Source organism: Myotis davidii, unplaced genomic scaffold, assembly GCF_000327345.1.
Source record: "Myotis davidii unplaced genomic scaffold, ASM32734v1 scaffold653, whole genome shotgun sequence".
Lineage (NCBI taxonomy): Eukaryota > Metazoa > Chordata > Mammalia > Chiroptera > Vespertilionidae > Myotis > Myotis davidii.
The window spans coordinates 1,257,857-1,281,822 of NW_006285129.1; the positions used below are offsets into that span (position 1 = coordinate 1,257,857).

The 23,966-nt window shown below is 48.2% G+C and overlaps 2 protein-coding genes across 2 annotated transcripts in view; one reads left to right on the plus strand and one right to left on the minus strand.

The window, feature by feature from the left end:
• The window catches only part of SNX27 (sorting nexin family member 27), a 32,977-nt gene extending 16,425 nt beyond the window's left edge, over positions 1 to 16,552 (plus strand). Inside the window, exons 7-11 of the mRNA XM_006755710.2 lie at positions 3,297 to 3,386; positions 10,737 to 10,886; positions 11,184 to 11,312; positions 11,712 to 11,771; positions 12,832 to 16,552. Of these exons, the coding sequence (XP_006755773.1) occupies positions 3,297 to 3,386; positions 10,737 to 10,886; positions 11,184 to 11,312; positions 11,712 to 11,771; positions 12,832 to 12,879 (477 nt within the window). The 3' untranslated portion in view covers positions 12,880 to 16,552. The remainder of the gene's footprint in view (positions 1 to 3,296; positions 3,387 to 10,736; positions 10,887 to 11,183; positions 11,313 to 11,711; positions 11,772 to 12,831) is intronic.
• Positions 16,553 to 19,342: 2,790 nt separating this feature from the next.
• The window catches only part of CELF3 (CUGBP, Elav-like family member 3), a 13,280-nt gene continuing 8,656 nt past the window's right edge, over positions 19,343 to 23,966 (minus strand). Inside the window, exons 6-12 of the mRNA XM_015558691.1 lie at positions 23,877 to 23,965; positions 23,544 to 23,693; positions 23,172 to 23,237; positions 22,813 to 22,968; positions 22,432 to 22,575; positions 21,622 to 21,758; positions 19,343 to 20,177 (exon numbers count right to left, since the gene is read on the minus strand). Coding sequence (XP_015414177.1) covers positions 21,631 to 21,758; positions 22,432 to 22,575; positions 22,813 to 22,968; positions 23,172 to 23,237; positions 23,544 to 23,693; positions 23,877 to 23,965 — 733 coding nt within the window. The 3' untranslated portion in view covers positions 19,343 to 20,177; positions 21,622 to 21,630. The remainder of the gene's footprint in view (positions 20,178 to 21,621; positions 21,759 to 22,431; positions 22,576 to 22,812; positions 22,969 to 23,171; positions 23,238 to 23,543; positions 23,694 to 23,876; position 23,966) is intronic.

Genomic DNA, 23,966 nt, shown 5'->3' on the forward strand with positions numbered 1-23,966 from the left:
GGCAGCGGGTGCGGGTGTCAGCAAAGGTTGCAAGCACCCGACAGGACCGCGGTGCACAGGAGCAAAGAATTTTCATTAACCACCCTAGGCTCGCCCTGATGACAGCAACCAGCGCCTCACCTTGGGCTGGCGCCCCGCTCACTGCCACCATCCCACCACGGCCGACACCTACAATGTTCCGTGCACGCCCCCTGGTGGTCAGCATACATCATAGTTACTGGTTGTTCGTTGTTCCACCGTTCGGTCTCTTTGCATGTTAGCCTTTTATTATATAGAAGGATTATGAACATGGGTGTGTAAATAATCTTTTCTTTCTTTTAAAATATATTTTATTGATTTTTTACAGAGAGGAAGGGAAAGGGATAGAGAGTCAGAAACATCGATGAGAGAGAAATATCAATCAGCTGCCTCCTGCACACTCCCCACTGGGGATGTGCCCTCAACCAAGGTACATGCCCTTGGCTGGAATCAAACCCAGGACCCTTGAGTCCCCAGGCCGACGCTCTATCCACTGAACCAAACCGGATAGGGCTAAACAATCTTTTCAGAATCTTGCTTTTAATATGACCAGATTGAGATTACTGGATTTTATGATAATTCTATTTATAATTTTTAAGGAACTGCCATACTGTTTTCCATAGCAGCTACATACACTATTTTACATTTGCAACAGGGCACAAGGATTCAAATGATTTTTTGCTTAACTAGGCAAACATTTGTGCCATTTAGAAAGTAATATTAACTTTTTCCTCTTAGTTTTAGTTATTTTTTATATCATATTTTGATGGTGGGTATTTCACCAATTCCAAGATGCCATCGATTGTAAGATGCGCTATTATTTCATGTGCTGCTAAGAAAGAGAAAAGAGCTACCAATTAAACTGACACATCATTGATTGTAAGATACATCCCAATTTTAGAGATGATAAACTATGAAAAAATGAGCATCTTAGAGTTGAGATAATAGTGATGATAATGAGCCTTTTCCTTAAAGAAATTAGTAATATTGAAATCATGGTAGAATGTATTTAAATTCTGGCTAAATCTAGCAGGTTGTACACCCATTTAAACTACTTCCTGAAGGCTTGCTAAAATAATAGTCATGGCATTTTAAAGGCATAAACTTGCAAGGACAAAGAACAGGAAAGGAGATAGTAGCAGACGAGAACTGTCAGCAGTTTTTACAAAATGAATGTTTGCATGAATTGAGAGGAGTTGGTGTTTGGTTATTGTGGAAGAAGAATTGGTGAGTCACATGGGTAGTCAAGTAATATAATCCCCTTCCCCCCCGCATCACCTGTTTATCCCCTCTATGTGTTCAAGCAGTATAATCTTGTTTAGAAGTGAAAGAAGAGAGGAGAGAACATTTTTACTGCCCTGTATGAAAATAGTTGACTGGGAGGAGGGGGGTAAAGGGGGAGAAAATGGGAGATTTCTGTAATATCACAATAAAAAAAATTTTTTTTAAAGAAAAGAAAATAGTTCACTTAGAGTTGGAGTAGATGTTCACTCTGACCCACTTCTGTCCTAGGGTAATGTTCAAATATTTAAGTGCTATTCCAAGTCAGATACAGTCCTGGGTATTGGGGATATGAATAATAACAAATACAGTATTTTCATTTGTTCATCAGAAAAGCCTTTTCTCTTAGCTAAATAACACTTTGTTACATGGGAAACGAAATAGGCAGACCAGCATTTGTTTCCCCTCTTTACTTCTCTCCCAGCTTTCCAGTAGTAATTGGTTTAATTTGGCCTGGAGCACTCATGTCTTTTGGTGGTTAAATAAAACACACACAAAGTGGTCAGGTTCTTCAGGACATTGTGTGGCCATTCTTACTGAGCATCCTGATCTCTGTGACTAGATCCTCTGTGCCTAAGTGAGCCCTCATTTGAATGGCTAGGATTGGGGAGGAATGGGCATAATCTTTCCGTTAGGCAGTCCCCGGCTGGACGTTAATATCCATGTGTGGTTCCTAGAACTTAAGGAAGTTGTCAGTCTTCTGATAAGAGTTCAAGTGGGTGCCAGCATAGAGTTGTCCTTGCAGTAACTCACTGAGGTTAGATTCTGAATGCCCTGGACAAATGATTCTATTTATTCTTTTTTCCTCCTATTAGATTTAAACATTTTTATTGGGGTGGAATGAGGTTTGGAAGGGGACGCATATTTCATTTAGCCAAACCAGGAGTTGTTTAGAATAAGTATCTTCATGCTTGTTTTGAGTCTTGTTGGGGACTTCTTTGGTTCATGGTCTCAGATTTATCACTTTCTCTTCCAGTTGCTGCTCCCCTAGGTTAAGGTCTTGTTTCATTTCGTGCTTAAAGTATGACAACATCGTCAGTCTCTCATTTTACTCTCTCCTTAGCTTAATTCATTTGACACTCATATACAAATCAATCTTTTTTTTAAAAATATATTTTTATTGATTTTTTTACAGAGAGGAAGGGAGAGAGATAGAGAGCTGGAAACATCGATGAGAGAGAAACATCAATCAGCTGCCTCCTGCACATCCTACTGGGGATGTGCCCGCAACCCAGGTACATGCCCTTGACCGGAATCGAACCTGGGATCTTTCAGTCCGCAGGCCGACGCTCTATCCACTGAGCCAAACCGGTTTCGGCACAAATCAATCTTCCTTTAAAATTTTTTTTTAAATTGCTTATTTTAGCTCCCTACTGTCCTTAAGTCTAAATTTCTGTGCCTGCTTTTTAGGGTCCTTCCTCATCTGTTAACCTATCCCTCTAGCACATTATCTTTCATTGTCCCTTAACCATATACCCTTTATTCAAATTAGGCAAATCTGTCTCCTGAATGTATTTAAGCTCAAACCCATTCCTGTTTCCTGACTATAGCTAGTAGATTCTTCTATTCAATGTGGGCCCAACCAAGACTTCATTGATAACTACAATTAGCAAGAAGCTCTCATGTTCTGACTGCATGTATCTTACTATCTATACCACACATTTTTGTTATTTCATTATTACCTTTAATACAGTGCTATATGCTATCTTTTAATGTTCTCTAATTGTTGCACATATATAAATTAACCAGAGTTTAAATCTTTTAACATGAGAAACCAGGTTCCTCATGTGCCTACAACAGTCCTTGAATACATACCAGACACTCCATACATGCTGCTTATTCCAGTAAATACATCCAGGTGGCAGAGTGCACCAGTGATGTGATGGTCCATATGCATAAAAGTTATTCTGAAAATAAATCTGTTTCTATTTCTATTAAGAATGTACTTGATAGTGATTTTTACATTTCTTTCTTTCCTGCCTTCGTTATGGTGACAGGCTGTCGATGATGTGAAAAAAGGCTACATCAAAGCAGAGGAAAAGTCCTACCAATTACAGAAGCTGTATGAACAAAGGAAAATGGTCATGGTAGGTTTATGTCCCCATAATCTCTTTAGAAAACAACTCCTCTTGTCTCTTACCTGTTGTTCCAATCTTTTTTGAAAGATGTTGCAACCTGATCAGTGGCTTAACTAATTCTTAAAAAGGGGGGGATATAGGCCTTGACATAAAGTCCATGGTATTCCTCCATTTAGCCCACAAAGAGCTTATTTTGTTATATATAAATACATAACTTTATTATAAATATTAACCAAATGGAATTCTTTTTGATAGAAAAAAAATCTAAAAGATGTGCAAAACATTTAATATGATAAAGATAAGATTCTGTAAGAATTGATATTAGTTTTTTTACATTAGAAATTATTTTCGTTGTCATTTAACGGTAGCAAAATCATTTGTTTTTATAACTTCAGTCTCTGCAATTGCTTAAACATTTATGCGCAGTAGTGCTTTTGGTTAGTATCATATGCTAGAGCTGTACTGGTCAATTCGATGGCTACCATCTTCATGTGGCATTTAAATTTAACTTTATTTAAATTAAATAAAATTTAAAATTCAATTCCTCAGATGCGTTAGCCACACTTCAGATGTGGAATAGCACATCTGGCTAGTAGCTGCTGTATTAGACAGCTCAGATATAGAACATTTTTATTATCACAGAAAGCTCTGTTCAGAGGGCTGCCTAGAATACTCCTTAAATGTTTTAAAATTAGTTGTTAATTTGTATCTGCCATATATACAAGGATGGGAATTGTCAAAAATAAAATTTGTAATGAACACTTACAAAACTTCCACTCGTAGAATTTTAAAATTTTTTTTCTTGGCAAATTCATATATAGTTGAAATTTTTCTAATTATTATTTTTCAAGATTTCACACAAAGGCAGTAATTGCAATGGTAATGATTCTTATAAATCACTAGGATTTCTTATGTCTAGCTGGGATAGTTATTTTCTCACTTATATGATAAAAAGTAACTTGCCAAAGATCAAGAAACTATCTACGAATGTTCTACATACCAATAGACTAAATAGGCAACAAAAAGTATTTTAAATTGAATCAAGTCTATTATTTTGTTGAATTTTGTTTAAGGGAATTTTAATAAGTGGGAGACAGGATTTTAAAACTCAACTTCCTGTTCTTTAAAATAATGGCATTGTCTTTTACATATTAATGCATGATTCTGACCAATACCTCTTCATCTTTTTAATGAAAAGGGCCAAATACTAAAGGACCATCCGCCTCTGCAGTAGTTCTTTGCTTTTTCCAAAGCCAATGGATTTAGAGTAACTTCATAAGGGCCTTTGGTAATACCAGTATAGAATACATACTGGTTTTTTGCACATGTAGTACTACTCCAAACACTCTATCATCCATTTACACATTTTACCAGAAGTACTTGTTAAGCACCGAATGTGTGCCGGGCACAGTATGAGGTGCTAGATAAATAGTCTTGTATTGTTCTGTGGCAAAATATAGAAAATCTGAATTTAACAAGCATAGTAATCTGTTATGAAATCATTTTCAAATTCAAGTTTGTATCTTGTAATCACCTGTTAAGAACTCGAATACAGTTGGACCACTGATGTGTTTTCCATGGGTCATTGGAATTGAGTATAAAATATGCTTAAACATTTATGGAATTCTATTGTCTTGAAAATCTAATACCAACATACAAGTGTATACTAGCCCCATAATAACATAGTCAGATTTTAAAGAAAATCCCACCAAAGTTTGAATTTTATTTAAGTATTAGAGGCCCAGTGCATGAAATTCGTGCACTGGTAGGGTCCCTAGCGGCTGCCAACCAGGGCCTCCCTCCCTTCCCCTGGCCAGCCCCACCCCCTGGTTGAACTCCCGGAGGACCTCCGTTCAAGGGGACAATTTGCACACTACACTTTTATTATATAGGATAATTTCATGTGTTCAAGTAGTAATGTTCAAAGACATTAACTTAGTCAGTGGTCATGGTCCGTACATTGAAACTTCAATTCAGATGGACCCTTCAGAGCCCATAAGTCTTGATACATTATCTATAGCAACTTAGGATGCATGATAGGCCTTAAAATAGGTCAGATCACTGTGAGAACCTCAACAATTCAACAGACTTCTCAGTTCTAGTTTCTTTTCTACAAAATGGGATGTTCAGATTGCCAGCTATCAAGTAGAATCTTAAGAAATACTCTAGAGTTCTTGATAGATAAATAAACCTTGTGTAAGTTTCCTTGTTTTCCAAATATAGAGGACAGCTCATATCTTTGCCATAGTTTGTAAGATCCAGTGTGATAAAAAATGTTTTTTTGTTTTGTTTTCTACTTACAGAGTTAGATTTGGATGGTTGAGAATGTGATGTGCAAGAGAGATTTTATATTTTCTTTTTTTTTTACTCTTACACAAACAGCAAACATATGGAACTTAAGATTTTCTTATGTTGGAATAGCCGGATTTTGCCATTGTTGAACTGACAAATAAGAAATTTCTATTAGTGTTTCTCAACATAATTTTTAGTGATTTCACACATGGCAGTAAATGTGAAAGTCAGTGTTTCTCAGCCTGTGGTCCCCAGCTCTGTTTCATGGGACTCACTTGTGAAGCCTGTTCACAGTGCAGGTGTCTGACCCGCCTCCATTTACTAAGCCAGAATCTCTGTGGATAGGACCTAGGCATTTTGTTAAGGTTTTTACAGAAGCACCCAGGTGATTCTGGAACAAGCTGCTTCGGGGGTTTGAGAGAGTCGGCTCCCAAGGTTCCTCTCAAGCACTTATTTCAGTCTTAGCCCTGGTTTGACCCTTGGCAGGTGGTTTGGGAGACAGAGAGTTCTCCGGAATGGACCTTAACCCACTCACCTAAAGTGTTCTGCTCTGTTGAGTACTGAGTCCCTGCTTTAACGTGTCCTATTCCTGTATCGACCTACCTTGCTAAATATTCAACATTCACAAATACCCCGTGCCATACCTTCCTTTTTCTCTGGTCTAATGTGGGCCACCATCTGAGTGGTATGTGAATCAAGGAAGCTTATTTAAGGATACATATTTACTCAAAATTTAATCTGAGAAGAGAATAGACAGGGAAATTTTGTGTTTAAAATAAATCTGTTTGAAAACAAAAATTTACTTTTCTTTTGGAAATTTTGGGTGTATATAAACTTTAAATCTTTCTTCCCTTTATGTTTTGTGCAAGTCCAGGAATGTAGAGATTGCCCACCTACAGTTGAGAAACACTGCCTGACCTGAGAATCTCGAAAACCTTAAGTTTCCCCAGTGAAACTTGACTAAACTCTGTCCTCTCATTAAGGCCACAAGTGCCCTTAGTTTGCACTCAGGTTATTTTATAACTACATTAGGAATTCCCCTGAAGGTCCTTTGTTTTCAAGGACTACATTTCTGAATATGGAGGGATAAGTTTGCTAATTTTTTTATTCAAAGGGGATAGAGAGGGCATATCTTAGGCGTCTGGTACTGTTCTGGACACTATGTGTACATTCTCGTTTCCTCCTTATAACAGCCAAGCAGAGGAGGGGTGGAGTCTGAGGAAGGAAGATTCTTACCCAAGATCATAAAGCTCGTCAGAAGGAGAGCTAGGATTCGAATCCATGTCTGTCTGGCTCCAAAGCGCGTGTTTTTTCCTACATCAGAGAGAAGTGGGTGGCGGCAGTGTCCTTTATTCCCAGACGGCAGAGGGGAAGCCCGGCTGGAGTAACCTATGCAAAGCCACAAAGCGAGAATTCAAGATACGCAGAGCTCCACATCTCTTCTGTGTCTTTTCCTAATTTCTCCCTTTGCAGGTTTCTCCCCCTTTAAAAAAATCTGTATGGGAATCCAAATATGGCAGAAATATTTTTTAAATAGGAGTGTTGCCTCTCAAAGAAGAGAACTCTCAGCAAATGTGTTACATGTAAAGCCATTTTTGTTGAAGTACATGAACAGAACTAGTCTCATGAAGTACAAAATATATCTTTATTGATTTCAGATGACACCTCCTGGCATTGGCAGTTCTTAAGCATCTTTGAGCAGAATTTGCTGCTTATTGAGCATGCAGAAAGCTGCTAATGACTGTAGTAGGGGGAAGGCCTGGTTGCAGGGAAGTTTTCTTTTTTCTTCTAACATTTTATTGTAGAAATTTTCAAATATATAAACAAGTTGAAAGAATAGTACATTTAGCCTCCCAACTTAAGAGCCTTCAACTTCCTGCCATTCATGTTTCATCTGTCTCACTTATGTGCTTTCCCCCCCTGGAGTTTTTCAAAGTAATTTCCATATATATCATTTCTCAGGGCTTTTTTTTTTTTAAAGGTGCAAGACATAGGAAGTTTTTATTGGATTCTATACAGAAGAGAAATGCTTAGTTGTCAAAAACTACAAACGGATCCCTGCCTTTGGGTTGGGTGGTGGTATGAAGACAGAACTCCCTCCCAATTAAGCCCAGGGCCAAGTTGCTTATCAACTCAGCAAAGAGGCCTGGAAGCGAGCTGTACAAAGTGCAAGAGGGAGCCCCTGCCCCAGGTTCCTCTGCGTGGGGTCACAGGGCATTCTGTTGTTGTTGCTGTTAGTCCTCACTGGAGGACATTTTTCCATTGATTTTTTTTTAAAATATATCTTTATTGATTTCAGAGAGGAAGGGAGAAAGTGGGGAGAGAAACATCAATGATGAGAGAGAATCATTGATTGGCTGCCTCCTGCACGCCCCCTACTGGGGATCAAGCCTGCAACCTGGGCATGTGCCCTTGACTGGAATCGAACCTGGGATCCTTCAGTCCACAAGCTGATTGATGCTGTAGCCCAGCCGTGGGCAAACTACGGCCCGCAGGCCGGATCCGGCCCGTTTGAAATGAGTAAAACTAAAAAGAGAACGAGTCAAAAAGTTTGCCCACCCCTGCTCTAGCCACTGAGCCAAACCAGCTAGGGCTTCCCATTGATTTTTACAGAGAGTGGAAGAAAGAGGGAAAGACAGAGAGAAACATCAATATGAGAGAAACACATCAATTGGTTGCTTTCTGAATGAGCCCAGACCAGGACCCGGGCTGGGAAGGACCCTGCAACCAGGGTACAAGCCCTTGACCAGAATCAAACCTGGGACCATCTTGTCCACAGGCCGACGCTCTATCCACTGAGCCAAACCGGCTAGGGCCACAGGGCGTTCTTGAGAGAGAAAATAGTTGAATCCTCTGGCTAAAGCTAACAGAACCTTTAAAATTATTTTTTAAGCTGTCATTTATTGAATACCTAATTATGCACTAAATATTGTAATGCTTGCAAATAACTGATATAGGCTATTACTAAGAAGATGAAACCAAGGCTCCTTGGAGTTTAATAATTTCCTTGAGTACAGTAGTTGCCCAACAGTTAGGAAGTGATGAGGCCAGGATTCAAGCCCAGGCTTTTGACCACCCCTCTGTACTGCTTCCTGTCCCAGTCTTTGCTGCTTATAACTCCAGAAAAGTTCTCTTCTATGATACTGTCTGTCATATTTCCAAAGTATGATGGCCTGGATTTCTCTCTGCTCATCGTGCCAATAGCAGGGCTAAGCAGTATCCATATTTATTACACATACAGGAAGGATGTGATAAAGGGGGCTGGAATAGGGTGGTGCAAGGGGAAGTGGGAGATGAAAAATTATGCAAATGGAGTATTGTGGCACTTCTGAATTGACCCTAACCCTGTGTTCTTGCTGCCCTTTTGTAATTTTTCCCCTTGTACTCTGGTCGGTGTGGCTCAGTTGGAGCATCACCATAAACCAGTGGTCGGCAAACTCATTAGTCAACAGAGCCAAATATCAACAGTACAATGTTTGAAATTTCTTTTGAGAGCCAAATTTTTTAAACTTAAACTATATAGGTAGGTTCATTGTTATTAACTTAATTAGGGTGCTCCTAAGCTGGCCTTTGCTAAAAACGTCCTCAATCTGAGGGGTCGACCTCAGCGAACATACCCCCACTTCTTCTAATGCCACTTCAAAATAGACTCACCCAGGCCGAAAACCGACTTCTGCGCACGGGCCACGAAGTTTCAATCGCACTGTACGTGCGTGCCCACATGTAGTATTTTGTGGAAGAGCCACACTCAAGGGGCCAAAGAGCCGCATGTCGCTCGTGAGCCGCTGTTTGCCGACCACTGCCATATACCGACAGATCTCAGGTTCCATTCCTGGTCAGGGCACACACCTAAGTTGTGGGTTCAGTCCTAAAAATTTTATCCTCACGTGAGGATTAAAAACAATAAATAAAATATTTTTCCCCTTCCAAGTTGCTGTTATTTTACCTAAGCGGAACTGAACAGAAAGGGGGGAGGAAGCCTGTGGTGTGCCTTTTCCCTGGGTGCTCTAGTCTTCCCGTCCCTGGTGTCAGCAGCAACTCTTTTAGGTGCCAGGCATTGGTACCAGTCATAGGTTGCCTAGGCTCCTTTTCGTGCCTATGTCTCTTCTCTCTTCGTAAGGCACAGGGCATCCCTGGATTTTTCTAGTCTCCCCGCCCGTCTAACTGAGATTTATTAGTGTGTTATGCCTTCGTCTTCTCTCCAACACTCCACACACATCACCAGTGTTCCCTGTTCTTCCTGTGTGATATGCAAGGCTATTTGCTTGTTTCTCGGGCAGCCCCTGAGAGGAAACCAGGTCAGAGTCCATGAGTCTTTTTTTTTTTTTTTTAGTCTTTCCCCTATTTCTCTTCTCTTCTCCTTCCCACTTGTCTTCTTTTACTCTCTCCTCTCTTACCTCAAAATAGTGAGTTGAGTGAGAGGCCAGCCTTAACTGTAGAGGAGAAAGGACAAAGAGTTGAGTTAGAGTCAGTAGTTGAGACACCTCTAGATTAGGCTTATGGCATTATGGCTGTCACTTGATGTGGGTCCAGATGCTTTTAAAGGAGACCGAGGGGATGGTGGGGCCAATTTGGGGACTAGAAGAGAAAAGATCAGTAACCAAGAAATTAAACCTGGCTTACCACTTATTGTTACCTGTGGCATTAAAGTCTCAGGCAGCTTAGCCATCATCACTGAGTTCATTGTAACTTTTGATCAGAGAAGAGCTGGGGAGAAACATTAGCCCCTTTCCTTAATTACAAGGATAGATTCAACTCCCACTCCTAGGTACAGTGAACATAGAGGGTCGGAGCGGCATTGTGAGTTCCCTTCTAGTCCTAGCCGTTTTGGTTGGTGTCTCTTCTGGCTTCGTTTGCATATCTTTTTCTAAGTAGAGAAAGGTTGGAGGTTGGAAGTGGGATAAAGGATCACCTTGGAGTCCTGTCCCAACTTAGGGATGGGCGTGAGACCAGAGGCAAGGTCTTTGGGTTGTTGGGCGAGAAGTTTCTGTGTTCTTGTGCCATCTCAGCAGCTCCTCATGGTGGTTGAGTCCCATGGTAACATGCTTTCCCTTCCTTTTTTCCTAGTACCTCAACATGCTAAGAACTTGTGAAGGCTACAATGAAATCATCTTTCCCCACTGTGCCTGTGACTCCAGGAGGAAGGGGCACGTGATCACAGCCATCAGCATCACGCACTTTAAGCTTCATGCTTGCACCGAGGAGGGACAGCTGGAGGTGAGAGTTCAGCCTGGGGCTGAGGCTAGGAACCCTGCGGCACTTTGACACTCACTCTCTTGCTGTGTTTTAGTTCTGGGCGTGGAATGAAGTCAAAACTGTTTGACTGGGGTAGATAAGCACGCACTGGATTCACACTGGTCCTCACCTTCACGTGTTACACTGACCTTTATTCTTGTCACCTTTTCCCTGAAGTGATGCAGACATCTCCACTCATCTCTCTTCTGCTGCCCGGTTCAGACCCTTATTAAGTTTCCCCGCATTCTCAGACTCACACTCTTGTTCTCGGTTGTTTAGAACCAGGTAATAGCATTTGAATGGGATGAGATGCAGCGATGGGATACAGATGAAGAAGGAATGGCCTTCTGCTTTGAATATGCACGAGGAGAAAAGAAGCCTCGATGGGTTAAAATCTTCACACCATATGTGAGTGGTAGACGGGGAAGCATGCTTGGGGAGAGAAGATTGGGCTTCAAGTTCTTGAACTAAATGCTTACGTGGAGAGAGCTGCAGAGAGAGCATTGGGTGTGAGATCTGAACCTGCTTGAATTCTAGAGCCCAGGGTTCTCCCTGTCTTCCCTTGAGGCCCCACTGGGATTGGCAATTTCACCTCCCGCTTGACTCGCAGTTACCACTAGGAGGAGCCAGAGAATCGTAGATGAGCCAGGCCTGGGTTTTATGGGTTTGTGGGGCTTGTCAGGGTTTTTCCCTTGGCTGAGAAAGTTTGGAAGGTTGGGTGGCTCAGGGCAGAAGTTCAAAGGCATAGATGGCCCTGTGGTACCTGCTCCTGCGATGTCACTGAGTGTTGCTATGTTCTTTTTTCAGTTCAACTACATGCACGAATGCTTCGAGAGGGTGTTCTGTGAGCTCAAGTGGAGAAAAGAGGTAATTCTAAACAAACTTGAATTGATTATTTCATCTTTGTTTGTTTAAAATGTATAAGCCTAGGGCCACATAACCTGGGCCCTTACCTCCATCTCCATCTTTCTGGGACTGTTGGTTAGGCTGATGACCCCATGAGAGGGTTAGCTTTTGGATGCTGAACAGACGGGGTGAAAAGCCCTGCTTCTTCCTTTGTCTAGAGCAGGGTGGGGAACGTCTGGCCCATAGGCTGTATATGGCCCGAAAAATGATTTCGTCTGGCCCTGCCAAGTCATTAAGGGGTGAGTTAATTAAATGTTTGACCACATATAGCAAGCTAATTTTTAAGTTGATAATTTTGTATGGCCTGTGAATGATGTTATAAATATCCAGATGGCCCTTGGCAGAAGAAAGGTTCCCCACCCCTGGTCTAGAGGCTGGCCATTGGCTGCAGGCTGTCCTGTCTCTCATGACTTCATGGACCCTCCCCTGCCTGTTTTTATCGAAGTACCCTCCATGCTGCTCCTGACCCAGACGGGCAGCTGTCCTCGGTGTTAGCCGCCCTGTCCCGGCTGACCACGAACGGGCGTGTGTGTGTATGTGTGGGCAGGTCTTTGCCTTGCTTTACTGCTGTCTGGGTGCCAGTGCAGGAACAGAATTAGGAAGTCTGAATAATTAGCTACTTAGTCTCAAAGAAAACGTTTCTGAGGGTCAGCAGTAGCATCAGGAACACGAAAATGTGTATTCTTGGTACAGTAGAAAGCACACTGGTCTTTGGGCACCAGATCTGGATTCTCTCCTGGCTTTTTTTCCTCTATGATTTTGGGCAAATCAGTCTCCCTAGAGTCCAGTTTTCTCATTTTCTCTCATGTGTAAAACGGGAAGGCTGAGCCAGATAATTAACCAAGGTCCCTTCCAGCTCTAAAAGGCTGTGATTCTCGATGGGAAGTTATAGTGGGAAGAGGCCCATCCGATCGAGTCATCCACTTGTGCATTTTCTCATTCCATTTGAATGGTTGTCTCCAGATGGGAGGGGATGTCAACATCGAAGGCTTCCCAATAACTCTCCTTTTTTTTCTTTCAGAACATTTTCCAGATGGCGCGGTCACAGCAGAGGGATGTGGCCACCTAGCCTTCCCTTACTCCTCCCTTCTCTTCGCCTCCATCCTCTTATCCCCTTCGTCTCCCATGTCAGACAGAGTAACCATTAACACAAAGGAAGAGGAAAAGGAAAAAAGTCATTATATTCAAAAGCCCTAAGCTAAATAATAATAGTCCTTCTGAATTTCATGTCTCTGGAATTGAGCCGGTAGAAAACAACAGATGGGTCAGCACCAGGAGTCACCTGAGTTAAGATAGGAACAGGAACGAGCCCAGCCAACTCGCCGAAGGTGTCTTTGTCCTTTCACTGGGCCTCGCACCAACAGACTCTCCTTGTCCGTATTTTTACGACTGGAACTATGAACTCCATCCATTTGCACTGTTCATACATATATATGTATGTATGTAAAAATTATATATACACAGATTAGCTGCACGTATATACATATATATATTTCTTTTTAAATTTCATATTGATGGCAGTACCTTTTTTAGCTTGTGTTTTTACACACCTTTCACTAGAATTCATGACTTCTCTCTCGCTCTCTTTCTTTTGAAACAAACTTTAAAAAGGAAAAAAAAAATTTACAGGGAAAATACCTCTCCTCATGAAGGACTCGAAACGTTTACAACCTGCTTGGGTTCCCCCCTTTTTGTATGGAGTGAGGATTCTGGCTCGTGTGTGACTGTAGAGTCTGAGGAGCAAGGAGCGTGGTTTCTTTTTCTTCCAAGAAGCTGTTGGGGAGACGTGAGGGGTGTGTTCCTAAAGGGCAGCAGGCTGCGGTCTGCAGGGGCGTCTGCAGACTGGGTGTGGTCTCTTATTCCAAGACATCTTTCCTGGCCCATCTCCGACTCTCCCACTCATGGCTTTCTAGCCACATTCCACATCTTCCTGCTTCCCCAGGGCCCCTGTGTGCTCCCCCTCAACTGGTCTCAAATGGGAGGGGGAGCTCAGGAAGTTAATGCCACGGGAACCTGAAACACTTCCTGGTGGTAATTTCCCTGCTTTTCTGAAGCAGAGGTAGGACTAGGGGCCAGAGTTAACGTTGATACCTTTAGGCACAAAAATTGGACGGAGGTAGGGGAAAGGAAGGAAGAAATGCCCAATGTACATAAGCTTTTCCCTCCTCGATTTGTGACCAGTAACCACCCATAACTATCACATTCTCTGTGGCTTCCTGAAACGGCTGTGGGAGGGATCTACAGTGTCCCCAGGCCTTGGGGAAACTGGGAATGGGTCAGTGGTCTGTGTGAACCAAACTGCATCCATCGAAGCCAGCTGAGGACCCAGGGAGGAGCAGTGGGAATAGGGTTTAATTGAAAGGAGACTGAAGGAAAACCTTTCTGTCCCTTAAAGATCTCACCTGACCTTGCAGGTGGACCTTTTGAGATCTAAGAGCTACACCCCAGGACGGGGCCAGGGCTGACTGGAGCAGGGCAACATGGTCGGTCCTCAGGCTCTGTCTTCAGATAATGGCACTGGGAGCTCTAAGTCAGGCTCGGGTGCAATGGAAACACATCTTTGAACCTTTTCCTTTCCCTTCTCCACCTTCTAAATGAAAACCGCCCTAGGGTGGCATCTTTTGCTTTGTCTAACTGGGAGGCAACCATAGTTGGTTGTAGTCATCTCCCCTGAGCAGTGTTGGGGTGCTTTGAAGTTTCTTTTTTATAACTTGTTTTTGCAGATCATTGTGAATCCTCTTTCACTCTGTTATCCTGGTAGCTGTTGGCCCCAGGGGAGTATAGGATCATACAGGATGGCCTATCTTCTCTCCCCGGAATCAGAGTGCAAAACATGTGAATGCTGAGTGTTGAAAGTTGCAGAGGGTGATCCCTGATTTGAAGGCTTTGTCACGGGATTAACTTCTTTTGGCTGCAATGAATTTAATAATGAGCCAAAGGACCCTGGAAAGAAGATCCGTTGATTTTCCACTCCTAGATGCTAAAGAGGCTTTTGACGCCAGCTTTGTTCAAACTACAAAAAATCGCAGCTGTTTGCCCCTGTCCCCTCATCGTGGGCTAGGAATGAACAAATCCGGGAGGCCCGTGGCAGCCCCTTAGGGTGGACAGATGCTGCTCTGTCCCCTTTCCGGCATATTCACTTGGTGCTTTGGAGAGTGGGTGAAGACCCCCCAGGTTGGCGGTCTGTTGGCAGACTCTGTAGGAACAGCCCCTGCTTGAGGCTGTAGCACTGACCACCCAGCTGCCGTGTGGTGGGGGAGGCCTGGGGACAGGGGACAGTGGCTTCTCTTCACCCCCAGCGGCCGCCTGCAGTGGGGCCACGGGCTGGCAGTGGAGCTCCAGGGGATCCAGCTCTTGTTTGCATGAAGCAGTGTTAGTGTGACACTCCTTTCCCCTTCTCTGCGTTCCTTTCTCTAATCCCTGCTCCCTTTCTTGGTCCTGGGTTCTGCCCAGGGAGGCTTCCTTTGCAGTTTGTCTCTGGGAAATGGAAGGGCTCCCCTTCCCCCTGCCTGGCCCCAGCGGAGCCAGCAGGATGTTCCTGGTCTCCTGCCGTCCTCCCCTCCACACTCAGTTTCTATCTTCTTTGGTAAAAGCTCCGCTTTTTTCCTGATCGGGAGAAAGTGCAGGCCCCGTGAAGCCTGTCCCCACAGAAAGGTTTCCTGGGGCCAAGCTTGGGGCTCTCTGCTCTTTATCTTCTGCTCTCCATTTCTCTGCCCTCCCCTTGCCCTAGGCCTGAGCTCAGCACAGGTGAGTGCTCAGAGCAACTCATAGGCCTGGAGGGAGCTCTCGGGGAGGAATGAGAAGCGTTCAGCATTGCCATGCCTGGCCCATCTGGTTTCATCCTTTAGTTACCAGGCCAGTAGCTTTGGGTTGTCCCCTCTTGTAGCTCCTAGCCCAATGCTTGGAGCAACAGTATATAGGGCATTGGCAGGAGGTGGACCTCTCACCTCAGAATTTGCCAACTTATGGGTCTGGCTCCTGGGAGGCAGTTTTCTTAAAAGGGATTGCATCCTGGTTGGTCTGAAGTCCCCGGACCTGGAGGGACTGCTGTGCCCTCCCTTCTCTCCAGTGTGCGCTGGTGGACTGATGCCGCAGGAAGGACCGTCTGTGCTGTTGGACTCCCAGCATGCACCAGATTCTGTGTCACATCAGTCTCCTCTTGGAGGGAGGCTGGTGTGGTTGAATTCTGAGAGAGAGAGAGAGAGAGAGAGAGAGAGAGAGAGGCGACGGATGTGCTCCAGCACCTCATCGTCCAGTCCCACCTCCTGTCTCCCTCTTCTCCCAAACCCAAGCACATGGTGCCAGGCCTCACTCACCAGGACAACATCAGCTCCCTCCTCAGCAATCATCTCAGGTGTGTGGGAACCTTAGGGCTCGGGGAGATCGGAGTGGACGAGGGGAGTGATACGGGGCGAGGCACGCGGCCAGCTGCTAAAGTTACACCAGTTTTATGTCATGCTCCCTTTTTAAGCCAGTGAGCTGGGCTTCAGTTTTCCCCAGGCCATGCACACTTTTAATTTATTTGAGAGAAACTCTAATTGTATTTTCACTGCAGTATCTTGTATTTTTTATTTGTGATTTAAGAAATGTGAAGAGAAAATACACAGACACATAATGGCTAGCAGTGTTTCTTTCATTCCTGGTTCTAGAGCTAACCACTCTAAAATTGTTTGGTAATGTCACTTAGTGTAATTAATTGTAACATATTCTTTTAAATAAATTGATTTATTGATGAAACTATTCTTTGGTTTCCTAGGTTACAAATCCTTTGGGTTGTGTGGGAAGCAGTGTAGAGGGACCTTTGAGATTTGAGTTAGAATGGTCAGTCTGGAAACGGGAAGGAACATTTAACCACTTATCCCAAGTAACGAGTGATCTTTTGAAGGCAGGTGATGTGGGGGTGAGGGGGGAGGCTGGGAGGCCCCTGGTCTAACCCTGTGTTCAGTGCCTCCTTTGAAGATTCCTTCTCCCTCAGACTTCCGTTGATGGTGCCAGCCTGCACAAAACCCACGCTGGCTCATAGGGCTCCTCCGACCACCTTACGCAGATAGATCCTGGCAGGATCCTTGGGACACATCTTAGTCCCCAACCCCCAGTAACATGTATAGACTTTGTCATTTTCCTATTTTATGGATATCCTAGAGGCCCAGTGCACGGATTTGTGCACTGGTGGGGTCCCTCGGCCTGGTCTGTGCCCTCTGGCAATCTGGGACCCTTGGGGGACGTAGTAGTGTGCAAAGTGGCAGGCGGCTGGGGAGGAGCCCAGGCTGGGCACCACGCTGTAGCGCTGCTGCCAAGACAGGAGAGGCTCACGCTGCCATAGCTGCGCTTGCCAGCCATGAGCCCGGTGTTTTAGAGAATGGGGAAGGAAAAGGGAGAGAGGTAGAAACATCTATGAGAGAGAAACATCGACCGGCCACCTCCTACACACTTACCATTGGGGATCGAACTCGCAACCTGGGCATTGCCCTGACTGGGAATTGAACTCTGACCTCTTGGTTCATGGGTTCATGGGTTGATGCTCCACCACTGAGCCAAAACTCTAAAACTATAGGTGGGGAAATGAGAATTTGCGAAGGAATTATCCGGACTCCCCCACCACCCTATCACCTGTAGTCCCTGAGTGAGGACATTTTTCTAGATGTCTTTTCATTTCTATTCCTGGAAGGCGTCTCCTGATCCCTGCTATTAACCTGTCAACTCCACTCTTCTGCCTCGAGAAGTTCTTTTCCTTCCCTCTTCTCTATGTTGCTGTTAACGTTAGAGCAGCACTTCGATTATTTGAGAAGAAATTGGTGCTAAGTCTCATTTTGCTTGGTCTGAAGTGAGGTGATGCTGTTGTCACCCTATTTGTCCTCTGTCCCATTTTATTACTGAAGCTAACAGAACCATCCCTGCTGTACACCCTCCCTGCCCTGTTTGAAAACAGCGTGCCTGAAAGATCCGCTGGTGAAGGAACAAGTCAGGAGCCTCTTTTCTGTCTCAGATGGCCGCCTACGTTTTGCTGTCAAAGGACCTAGAGAATCCCTGCCCAAAAGTCGTTTTGTTTCCTCTAGAAGACTCCTCTGTTTCCTTCATCCCCATCATTCAACCTTGATTATCCACTGCTTCTCTGGAGAAAGTCTGGCTGCAGCCTTGCCAGGTGGGGCACAGCTCGGAGCAGGGGCAGCCATCAATGCAGGCATTCCTCAGTGTGTGTGTCGGGTGGGCCCTGAGACCCTCGGCCCGCCCAGAACCCCAGCCGGTAAATCCCTCTGGGAGAAGCCCTTTGGGCTAAAAAGCCCTTCCGTCTTTCTGTCCTGACCCAGAAACTTGCCAAGTCACAGAGACAGCTGAGGGGGAAATTCATAATGTGAGTAGCAGCTCCTGCTGTCCTCACACACCTCTTCCTGTCTCTGAACGAACGAACGAACGAACACACACACACACACACACACAAGATTTCGGTGCCGGGTGCCTGGCTAAGAATCTGACTGGGTTCTCTTCTGAGTCAGGTCCCATCCCTGATCTCTCCGAGCCAGGAGACCTGCCCTCCTGAATCAGTGCCCACAGATACGTCTGTAGCCCGTCACATGGTGCTGCTCCTGAACAGGTCTTAGCGCTCGGCAGTTGCTAAGAGAAGGCTGAGGTGCAGTGGGTGGTGGGAGTTACTCCTCTCAGAACAGCTGTGGCCGAGGCCAGGTGGTGGCCAGGTGGTGCTGGGAAGGTGAGCGCGTTTATAAGCGGGAACAGGAGGAGGGTGGGTGGTAAGAAGATGCCTAGAAGCAAATGGCCCTGGATGACCTGAGTGAGCGCCTGCCCCAGCCCCAGGGCAGTCACAGGGAGTCCAGGAGCCAAGAGACTTCCGTCCCGCCTGCCCTCGGGAGCCTTTGTCTCGGTCAAAGCCCAGGTGGCTGACCTGTGAGAGGAGCATCCTGGGCTTGGGGTTCTGACACCTGGTTTCAACGCCCGCAGCTCCATGGCTCTGGGCAGCGGATTACCCTCCAAAGCCTCCATTTTCCTGTGTGTAACATTACTTCCTGCCTCACAGGGATGATGGGAGGTTAAGTAAGGAAAAACACATTCAGAGAAAATGCTTTGTAATGGTGGTGGCACAGCTAGCTCCCGGGTCCCCGCTGGCCAGTGCAGGGCAGGCCGGAAGTCCTTGGCCTTTGGAGGGACCGGGCGGGGTACAGGAGGGGCCTGCTGACCTGCTTTCTCCCCCCGGCGCCCGCCCCGCAGAGCACTGCAGAGTTAAGCCCCGCAGAAGAGGGAGGGCGTGGGTCATGAGATGGAGGCCTGGGCACCACGCACAGGCATGGGCGGCCCTTTCTGAGAGCACCCCCACCGCCGCCCACCCCTGGCCCAAACCTCACGTCCCTCCTCCCAGCGTGCACCAGCTCCTGCCCTCAGCCTTCCAGGACTCTTATTTGATGCTTTTAATATTTTTTCTTTATTTAGACAGAAAAGACGAACTCTTTAAAAGTAAAATGCAATAAATAAATAAGTTAAGCATAGAGAAATGTCTGAAACTGACGCCCTGGTCTCCCTGTACCACTCCCACCCCCACCCCACTTCTTTCCCCTAAAACCTCTTCCTAAAGAAAATGACCAGGTAATAAACCCCTTTATCCCTCCCCACACCCCTCCTCCCTAATACCCAATTACCCCCAAAGCAAAGGGAGAAATCAAGAGAGAAGAAATCCAAGGGAAACATTGTCTAAACTCCCCGAAGAGAGATGGCAGCGGCCGGGCCGGGCCGGGCTGGATAACGCACACACGGCTGGTAGTGGTATTTACATGGAGGGACCAGCAGAGACTGTAAACATTTTTAGGGGTTCGGGGAGGTCTTTTCCTCGTGAAAGGAGGAGGGTCTCTGTGGCTGACTGGCGGAGAGGCAGCCCTCAGGGCTCCCCCACACCCTCCTTAGAGGGGGCCCTTAGGGAGGCAGTGAGTTTTAGGGCTGGGAGCCCAGGGTTTAGGGGTGTCCTACCTCTAGCTCAGGGTGGCACGGAGCAAGAACCAGCTTCTGAGAAACCCCTGGTGTGGGGAAGAGGCTGGGGCGGGCGAGTGGGGAGCATGTGGGAGCCCCGCGGCCCTCCCGCTGCTCAGGTAGAACAGGCCCCTGGTGGGGACGCAGGTGCGAAAGCTGGGCACAGGAGGCCCGGCACAGGAGCCCCGCAGAAGGCAGGTACCCCAAGCCTTCAGGCCTGTCCCTTGCTCCCTCACAAAGGCCAAAAGGGCACCTGGGAGGAAACAGGCCCTTGCGGAGAGGCGGCTGGCAGGAGTGGGTGTGTCCTGTGCCCCCAGAGCCCAGTCGAGGCCCAGAGATGTGCAGAGGGGGCTGGGGCCGGGCAGGCGTGAGCCCCTTCCTGTGGAGCCTCCAGACCTGTGAAGGAAGGAGACAGGTGAAGCCCCGGGGAAAAGGCCAACGCAGGTCACGAAAATCAGCAGAAAGGCCTCAGTCCAAGCTGAACCATCCGGCCCCCCAGCCTTTGGACAAGGGGCAGGGATGGAGGAGGTGGGAGGGAGGGAGGTAGATGATACAAGAAACCAAAGATATTAGGAAGGAAATATTCAAACAGCCCGTGAGAAAAGGAAGACCGGAAGATACAGGGACCAGAGGGACCAGAGGGAGAGGCAAGGAGACAGACAGCAGACAGGCAGGCAGAGAACTCGGAGGAGGAGGAGCAGGTGCCGTGTTGGGACAGACACCTGAGGAGAGAGCAGAGGGCAAAGGGGAGGGCAGAGCAGGCGGGGGAGCCCAGGGCCCCCAATGCTCTCATTCCTTTCGGGGAGGAACGAAGAAAGCCAGGGAGAAATGCACAGAACACAGACCACAGTCACCAACCACTGTCAACCAAGCACGTCCCGCGAGCTGCCCCGGCCCTGACCCTGGGCTGGGGGCGCTTCCCTCCGCAGCCCCCTCCCCAAATAACAAACAATCGGCTCCAAAGACAACACGCTCGTTCCATGCAACTTACAGGGGCCCGGAGCAGGGGTCCGGGGATGGGGGCTTCGGCCGACAATGGACACGGGCCCTGGGCTGGGGGCCCCCAGGGTGGGGGGAGTTAAGCAGCCAGGATTGGGGGGAAAGGGGGAGAAACAGAAAATGTGGGTATTGTTCTTGGGTTGTATTTTTTCGGGGGTTTGGTCCAAAGGAGGTTAAACAACATAAAAGTAACATAAGCTCACAGCTCTGGGCTGTGAGGTTGGGGGTGGAGGGCTATGGGGTGGAGGGGCCCCTTCAGGGAAATTCACAGGAGTCCAGCATCGCAGCCTCCGCCACCTGAACCACAGCTGCTCCCGGGAGGCCTGAGGCTGAGACGCCCCCCAGTCTGTTCTGTGCACTCTCCACTGTCCCCTGGGTCCACGGCCACATAGCAAGTCACCTGGAGTCCAGGGCACCGGGACCCCATGTCCCGCTTCTCAGAACCGATAGTCCAGCAGCCGGTGAGTCTACGACCCTCCTCAAACCCTGCTCCCACAATTCCACTCCAACCCAAAGGAAAACCAGAGACACACACAGACACATGGACACAGCAGACAAACGAGACCAGATATTAGGGAAGACCTGGGGAGTGCACACAGATATATAGGCTTTGCGCTCTCTCGGGTCACTGTGTGTGTGTGTGTGTGTGTGTGTGTGTGTTGGGGGGTGAGACTTGGATGACTGAAAAACAACCAGAGGCAGGGCATCCCTGAGGCCGTCGGGGAGCGGGTTGGGGGGGCGGGGGGAGCAGTCTGAGGGAGGGCCTGGCTGCAGTGTGTGCCCAGAACACAGACCACAGTCCCCAGCTGTGGGGAAGTCACAGGACAGGAACAGGACCCACCTGGGGCCCTCAGTAGGGCCGGTTGGCATCCTTAGGCCGCTTTAGCTGGACTTTGAGGCGCTTCATGCCAATCTGGAAACCGTTCATGGCCTGGATGGCAGCCTGGGCGCTGGCTGGATTGTCGAAACTCACAAAGCCTGCGGTGAGAGGGGCATAAGGCCGGCCCAGCCCTCCCCTCCCTCCTGTGCACGTCCGTTTCCCAGCACCACCCTGCTGCCTGCAGGTCCCTTAAACGCCTAGAAAAGTGCCCAGCACACAGCAGGCAGGCAGGCAGGCAGGCTCCTTGATGGATGGACCGTTGAGAGAATGCAGCAGCCCAGCCACTCACACTGGGACCTTCTTCCCAGTGTTCTCTGAGGGGGAGCCCCTTCCTTGGCCTCTCCCCCCGACTCCAAAAACAACGCTTCCAGACCCTAAAGGACTCCTGAAGCAGGAAGACAGTAATGTTCGCTTTCTCCCCTGGGCCTTGCAGGCAGAGGCCTGAAGGCAACTAACCGGACTCCCTAAGCCTTCCTTTCGGAAACCAGACATCCCCTATGCAGAGCCTCCGGACCTCACGGAGCGCAGGTTTACCGGGTCGTAAGGGAAAAGGGGACCCTGGTTTTCTGGAGAAGAGACAGGCCTGGGCAGCAGCTGGGAGGGGTGTCCGGTGTGCAAAAAATGGTGGGGGTTTTTGACTCTCGGACAATCTGGATTCCAAATACTGGGCCCACGGCAACTATAAGTGCTTCAGGTGGATCAGGCCTTGTCCTCTTTTGGAATTTGGCAAAAATGTGCCGTAATTTATCTTTCAGGTCATCATATTCTTACCAAAACACTTGCTCTGATTGGTGGCCCGGTCAACAAAGACTTTGGCTGAGATGACGTGGCCAAAGGGGATGAACATCTGGAGGATCTCTGAGTCCGTGAACTCCTGGGGCAAGTGGTAGATGAAGATGTTGCAGCCGTCAGGGCCTGGGGTGGCAACAGACAGGAAGAGCTTGGTGCCTGGGGGACAGACTCAGGAGCCAAGGCCTGGGGGAGCAGGTCCTGGGAGGACCCTCAATTCTGGCCGGCAACAGGGGCCAGGGTGCCAGCCACCTCTCCCCGCCCACGGGCCAGAGCTGGGCTCGGACTAGGCACGAGGGAGTCCAGGCCCTCGACAAGGGCACTCCATCCCCCAGGCTGTCAGCTGGGCCGCCCAGGCCGCACCTTCCCGCTGCTGCTGTTGCTGCTGTTGCTGCTGCTGCTGCTGCTGCTGTTGTTGCTGCTGCTGCTGCTGGGGCGGAGGCGGGGGCTGCTGGGCGACCAGGGCAGGAGGCTGCGGGAACGCAGGCGCAACCAGGCTGTAGGCTGCTGGGTAGGCTGCTGGGTAGGGAGACAGAGAGCTCCTGGGGCTCCTGAGATGCCCTGGCCCCAGCCTCCCCGCCAGCCCTGTCTCCCCGCCCCTGGCCCAGGCAATGGAGTTGGCAGGGCTGAGAGGTGTCAGAGAAGGAGCTGCCCCAGACCCAGCTCCTGGGCCTCTTTCCGCCCTTCATCCCTCCCAGCGGGGCCAGGCCTGGCGGGCTCACCTGTGTAGTGCTGCATCCCCGCGTAGGCCTGCTGCAGGGGGTCCACGGGGGCCGCGGGGCTCTGGGCTGGAGAGAGCAGAGCAGAGGCCGGCAGGTGGGGATCCGAGCCTCACCCAGGCTCGGGTACGAAAGGAGAGGGTCGGCGTGCCCGGGCTCCCCTGACATTGGCAAGACTTGAGTCTGACCGGCTGTGCGACCCTGGACAAGTCCCTTTGCCTCTCTGCGCCTCCGCTTCCCTGGCTCCCCTGCCCAGGGTGACAGAGCAGGAGGCCTTCTAACCCCAGGCCTGGAGCGGGAGGTATGTCACAGCTGCCGGCGGGGAGTGGTGGCTGGAGGGCGGCTGGGAGAGGGGTGGGCAGCAGAGACCCCCACCTGGGTAGGGGTGAACCCCATTGGGATACAGAGCATCAGGGGCAGGCTGCCCAGTGGGCTGGGTGGGCACCGGGCTGTAGCCGTTGACGCCCAGGGCGGCGGGGATGGCCGAGACGGGCGTGGCAGCGATGGCAGGAGGGGTGCTGGTTCCTGGGAGGAGAAAGTGACACAGAGCAGAGGAGCCGACACACACAGATGCAGAGAACCAGTCAGCAAGTCCGCGGGCAGAGGGAGGGCACAGGCTGCTCTCTGACCCAGCCACCCCCCCAGCCCCCCACCCTGGGCTCCCCTGCCCTGCCCCATTCCCCCAGCCCAGCCCTGCCTGGACCTTACCTGAGGACGGGGTGATGGGGGTGGCGATGAGGCCATTGGCATTGATGGCGGCCATGTGTTGCATCTGCACGGCAGCCATGGTGGCCATGG